The sequence below is a fragment of the Labrus bergylta genome, chromosome 14 (genome assembly GCF_963930695.1).
Source record: "Labrus bergylta chromosome 14, fLabBer1.1, whole genome shotgun sequence".
NCBI lineage: Eukaryota > Metazoa > Chordata > Actinopteri > Labriformes > Labridae > Labrus > Labrus bergylta.
In genome coordinates this window covers 13,104,859-13,111,151 of record NC_089208.1, presented here as the reverse complement: position 1 = coordinate 13,111,151, position 6,293 = coordinate 13,104,859, and the positions used below count along the sequence as shown (strand labels likewise).

At 40.6% G+C, this 6,293-nt stretch overlaps 1 protein-coding gene across 1 annotated transcript; it reads left to right on the top strand.

Moving 5' to 3' along the window:
• The first annotated feature begins 3,909 nt into the window (after nt 1-3,909).
• Nucleotides 3,910-6,076, top strand: LOC109985310 (beta-crystallin A3). The gene is made up of 6 exons (XM_020635597.3): nt 3,910-3,956; nt 4,318-4,380; nt 4,529-4,647; nt 4,957-5,098; nt 5,182-5,324; nt 5,446-6,076. The coding sequence occupies exons 2-6, from the start codon at nt 4,342-4,344 to the stop codon at nt 5,591-5,593; spliced, it is 591 nt and encodes a 196-aa protein (XP_020491253.1). The 5' UTR covers nt 3,910-3,956; nt 4,318-4,341; the 3' UTR covers nt 5,594-6,076.
• Nucleotides 6,077-6,293: the final 217 nt, after the last annotated feature.

Here is a 6,293-nt window from a genome sequence, read left to right as displayed (position 1 = left end):
CTCTCTCTCTCCCCCCCCCCTCTCTCTTTCTAATATAAAAGCAATTTATGTGTGCTGCAGCCTGCACTTGTAAGTTGAAGCATAGTTCATGTGAAAATGATGCACCCTAGAGGCAGTCTGCATTTACTACAATACCAGTTTGCAATTCGGACTTCATTTATAAGTTGTAACATAAAAAGCATAAGAAGGATAATTGTCTCTATATACTTTTTTTTGATGGGGAAACCTCTGGAGGTTAGAAATAACTGTGAAGGCTCCCCCCAAAATAAATAAAAATAAAAAAGCTAAATATGTTTTTACATGGTCCTGGTGTAGAAGTTGTGCTCAAATTTAAAGTGTCATGACTCTGGATGTGTCAGCAGTCTGTCTGTGTGTGTGTGTGTGTGTGTGTGTGTGTGTGTGTGTGTGTGTGTGTGTGTTTTGGGGGGGGGTGTGGCTTTCCCCAGTGACACTCTCTGGCTCCCTCCTGAATGATGTTCGTTCAATCAACCTGCTCAGACCTCCACACATGCTCTCCATCTATTCATCAACCAAACAGTCTTATCTGCGGCTCTCCTCCACTCATCACTGTTGTTTCAGCTCCTGTGGTAGAACAGGTTCAGGCCTATTTCACTGATTTTGAGTGTCAGAGACGTTTCTTGCTCTGTGTTGTTTGGCTGTGATTTCTCATCCTGTCTTACTTGTGCTCTAGGATCATCACTTGCCCCACTTGCCTTGTTGCTCTGCCATCTGCCCACCCTTCACGCTGGACTCTAAACTCCTCACCTCTTACAACTCCTCCTGCGCTTACACCCATGCCTCGCCTCAGTCCGCAATCTACCCCTGCACCTTCTGCCGCCTCTCTGGAAAACTCCATCCACTTCATCTCCCTGCAATAAACCTCAGTACATTTCCAAAGCCTTTGTGTTCTGCATCTGGGTCCGTATTCACTGGTCATAACAAAAAGAAAAGAAGTGAAATTACAAACAATATTTAAATCCAAACTTCAGAAAAGTCCTGCATGAAAGAAAACAATTCAAAGGACATTTTTCACACATATAAAGAAAGATTCCTAATTTTTAACATAAATTTTGGAAACAAGTGTGAATTATGTGAGTATATGTGAGACACAGTATGTGCTGTGAAACATAGAGGTTTTGCTGTGTGGCTGAGTGAGTGTCAGCTATATGCTCAGCTCACCATGGGCTCATCGGCCTGCTGAGTTTGCTTGTCCTTTTGTCATGCCTGAGCTGCTGCTGTCATCAGCAGAATCACACGCACGCACACACACACACACACACACACACACACACACACACACACACACACACACACACAGCTGTCTGACATGTCCCTTATTGTATGCTGAACAAATCCACTTCAATTAGGAATGTGCTCACAAAAAATGTTTCATTGCATCATAACAGTGAAATGTCTCCATTTGTGTTTCTCTGCTCTGTTGTCACCACAATCATGGAATTACATGCATTCACAAATGTAAACTAACACACACACATACACATGCACGCTCTCTCTCTCTCTCTCACACACACACACACACACAGAATCTAGACAGACTGCTGACATCAGTAGGCCATTCCTAAATCTTTATTGTTTGCTGCAGCTAGTGAAGAGAGAAGTGTGTATGTTGATTTTCATACTTAACCAGCTGCTCTTTGTTTCTTAACACCGCCCCAGTTTAATTTTATGATTTCACAACGAGGCCTGTAAAACTATTCAAAACACATTTACGGTTGTGAAAGAAGGAAACGAGAAGTAGAAACTGGCTTTTAGAATCATCAGTTTGTGTTCAGGAAATGCTTGTGTGTTTTAACACAGCATGTTTTATATCAATCAAAAGTATAAAAAGTGATACAAAGCATCACTTTGGTTCCTTCTCTCTTCATATTGCTTCTACATTACAATATTTTTTTTGTGTTATGATAATATTTTCACACCACCACCTGAAAGTGAAGCTGCCAATAGCAGCTCATCAGTCAATGCCAAATCACTGCCAGCCCTGCCAACAAGGCCTTTCAATCTGTGCCATTGCCTCGGCTAACCTTTATTGTTGATTTACTCACTTGTAAAGGTTTTCCATAAATAGTAACACATATCTTCATTCACAATTTCAAACCACAAAGTGAAAACAGGACAAACACACAGCTGAATCCTCTGCTCAGATAGGATGAAATCGGCTCATTTATTGATTATTGAACAGCCTGGTTAGATATGCAGCACAGCCACCATCTCTTCTTTTCAGTTCCAGTGTAAATGTCAATGTTCAACCGTCATGAAACTTGCTCAACAAGTTTCAGTGAATTGTATGACTGTTGAAAAGGCCTTTTCAAAAGGGTAAACACAGGCTGGATAGCCACTTTATTGATTTATGTCTTGGCAAACAAAATGATAGTGTCTGATAAACACACTGCAAATGGAACAATGTTACAAACACAAAACAAAACAAAACTCTACAACATGGAGAACATCCTAATGCTTTGAAAACAGACCATTGACTGTTATGGTTGTTGATTACTTGATGGTGTAGCAGCCTGTTTAGCATGCTTAATTTCACTGTCCATGTTATGAAGTATGTGATTGGATGGATACATGTGGGTAGGTACTAATGATCAAGAAAGGATATGACTTTGCCCTATTATTGATTAGTTTGCAGGAGCTAGTTGGTAGCCTGTGGGCGAGTATACTCACCCGTGGGGCGGCTGTCGCTAAGTTGGTAGAGTCGACTGGAAGGTTGGGAAAACAATCTCCAGGTTCCTGCAGCAACATGTCTTATGTGTCCTTGGTCCTCGTCCCAGCGGCTATATCTGTTCGAATCCGGCCTCAACCCTTTGCTGCATGTCGTCCTCCACTCTCTCCCCCTGGCATTTACTGCCTCCCTTCGGCTGTCCTATCCAATTAGGGCAGAAATGGCCCCGAAAAACGTATTCAAAAAAACAAACAAGTTTTACATGATGGGAAACAGTCAAGAAAAGTTTATCGTGTCATATTTCCCTGTGTGGGATATTCTTAAACATCTTCATATGAAGTACCGGAAATACATTTTAAGCTTGCTAACAAATATGATAATATTGATCAAATTGTATTTTTCTATTTATTATATGTTAAGGCATACTCTTTATTAAGATGTGTGACCACAACTTGTATTATGAGTGCATGAAGAAATATGTAAACATATTCATAACAATTAATATGGATATACAAAAACATCTTCATTAAATGTAAGTTAAGGTGATTCCTATGTGCTTAAGGGCCATTTTAAAAGTTTTAGAAAGCTTCTATAATTAAAAAGATAATATTATAAATGGCTATTACTTTGACCACAATGATATTGATAACACATTTAAACATTGTCCGAAACTTTATAGTGAGCATACCTGCCTAAATTTGAAGTTCCTCCAATTAAAGTGCAAATCTTTTCAACAATTTTTGAAATGTGGACACAGACATTTAGATAAGGAAAAGACTTTAAAGAAGCCAGTATTTAATTTGATAATTAAAAAATATTGTTTGTTTAACATGATGTATATGAACACTTAAAAGGCTCCTGGATAAGAATGAATCGTGGAAACAGTTTTGTAGTTTATCTTTTAAAAGATTACAACAAAGTGTTCTCCCCCTGACTATCTGTTTTTCATGCTGTAGGTTTATCTGATAATAGATTCACACACTGGAGGGTAAAGCCACCTGTTTTTTCTCCCAACATATAGATTTAGCACAGAGGGGTATGTAATGCAGTGTGCCTTCTTTGTGTTAGCATGAATTACTGTGTGTCTCTGTGTTAACCCCTCTGTCGCTCACACAACAAAACAATGAAGTCCAAAGCAAAGTGCTGACATGAGTCCAGGCGGTCCTGCCCCCCGGCCTCAGACACTCACGGGTGTATATATATACCCCCACACACAACATCCCTGCAGACCGTTCAGTGGAACACTACGACACACTTCTTACCTGTTAGGGTAGGTTACAAAATGGTTTACAGTACAGTTTCCACAGCTATAGAGATGATGTAATGAGGCTCCCTGATGTAATATATCAAGGAACAATACATCTTAGTATTGGTTGCTTGTTTGTTGCTTCAAGATAAATTAAGGGGTCATTTTAAAACAGGTAGTCAGGATAAATCCAGAACAGAAAAAAAAGTTTATAGGTGTATTCTTTAAACTTAAGTGAGAGGAATGTGTTAGTTAATTGCTTGGCACAATATACAGCGAGGTTCAAGCCGTAGAAAAACCTAAACTGCTACCAAGAGAAGCAATAAGGATGTAAAAAAAAACTTTTTTTCCATCCCTGCTCTGACGGTGTGTTTTTCCCCAACAGATACTCCTGAAAAAGAGAGACAAAATGGCTCAGACAAACCCTATGCCCATGGGCCCTTGGAAGGTAAGCATCCAGCATACATGCTAAACACTACGTCACCTATAAGCAGAAGGACCTGCACGATGTTTCAGTACATTAATTGGCACACTAGTGTCACATCTTGAATATTTTTGGGGGGGTTGACTTGCTCTTCATTCTTGTGTTTGTGCAGATCACTGTGTACGATCAGGAGTTCTTCCAGGGTAGGCGTATGGAGTTCACCGCCTGCTGCCAGAACATCATGGAGTGCGGGATGGAGAACATCCGCTCCCTGAAGGTCGAGTGTGGCGCGTACGTATCCACAGAGTTTAGGATTTCTTTTGGAAATGCTGGACTTAACGACTAAGATTATGAACAAATAATTTACTCTTAGGGGTTTAAACATTGCTGATTTTATACAGTGTCTAACATAATATTTACTTTTTCATATCATGTCACATTACAACTTCAACGATAAATGAATTTGGAAGAAAAGCATAGAGTAGTTTGTGCTGTCTTATGTGTTTATCTGTGTCTTTTACCATTTATTTTTCCAGCTCTTGGGGCAATAAAGCACAAGTTAACTCATGAATTAATTCAATATTTCCCTTTTTCTTTCAGCTGGGTGGGTTACGAGCACTCCAGCTTCTGTGGCCAGCAGTTTGTCCTGGAGAAGGGAGACTACCCTCGCTTTGAGGCCTACAGTGGCAGCAACTCTTACCGCATTGAAAGGATGATTTCCTTCAGGCCCATCTGCTGTGCTGTAGGTTCACTATATCACACAGATACACCTTACTTCTCTTTAAGCTGAGCTTCATCCCAAATGTCCTCTCTCCTCCTTTACAGAACCACAAGGAGTCTCGCATGACCATCTTCGAGTCAGAGAACATGGTGGGTCGTCAGTTCGAGCTGTCTGATGACTACCCCTCTCTGCAGGCTATGGGCTGGATGAACAACGAGGTTGGATCCATGCATATTCAGACTGGAGCGTGAGTCCATTTTGACATTTGAGTGATACTGCACAATAATCTGCTCTGGCTACTGATACTTCAATCACTTTTTCAGGCCATGTACTTGAATATTCAAAAGTTTTTTTATTTCTTTCTGCAGCTTTGTGTGCTACCAGTATCCCGGATACCGTGGCCACCAGTACATCCTGGAGTGTGACTGCCGCGGAGGAGAGTACAAGTGTTACCGTGAGTTTGGCTCCCACTCCCAGACTCCCCAGATTCAGTCCATCAGGAGGATCCAGCACTAAGTGGGGAATGCTTCCCTTACTCTTCTTTATCTCCTCCTCCTCTCCTTCCACCTTCATTCCCACTCCTCTTCCCTCTGCCTGTCCCCAAACCACCATCTCCTGGCTCCACTGGTCCAGCTAGTCTTAGCAGGATCTAGAGCTGGTCTTCAGGTGCTTTCTGGTGTCAGTTGTTCACAGCACTTTTTTAAAGAAACATCACAACAGAAAAAGAAAGATGTAAGAAAGACAGCAAACAGGAATGACATAATTGTGAGCAAAAAGCTGAGTCAGTGTGAAAGAGCCCAGGTTGGCTGCAGAGCGGTGAAAACACCAGTTTTTGCTCTTTTTCATCTCCATCTTTGGTGGCATCACCATTATCAACAACATCATCATCATCGTCATTGTTTGCTACATCAACATGATCACCAGTCTTGTTTTACTGTGATATCCATGACTGCCTATGTTCAAGACGATGAATAAAGAGAATGAGCAAAGAAACAGAAAGTCACAATGTGAGTGACATGTATGTCAATTACATCCTTGTTTTGTCTTAATCCTCTCACACTTTGACACCACAGAGAAGCAAAAAGTTCACAAATTTTGAATCTGAATATATATCGGTCTTTCCTTTTTACAGACCAATCATTATTTTTCCATGTCTTGCCAAAGTATTTGAAAGAATAGGGAATAACAGACTAACCAAATGTTTAATTGAACACAA

Coding starts and splice junctions, on each gene's coding strand:
- LOC109985310 (XM_020635597.3), top strand. CDS start 4,342: ATGGCTCAGACAAACCCTATGCCCATGGGCCCTTGGAAG. Junction 4,648..4,956: donor CTGAAGGTCGAGTGTGGCGC/GTACGTATCCAC, acceptor TTTTTCTTTCAG/CTGGGTGGGTTACGAGCACT. Junction 5,325..5,445: donor ATGCATATTCAGACTGGAGC/GTGAGTCCATTT, acceptor TTCTTTCTGCAG/CTTTGTGTGCTACCAGTATC.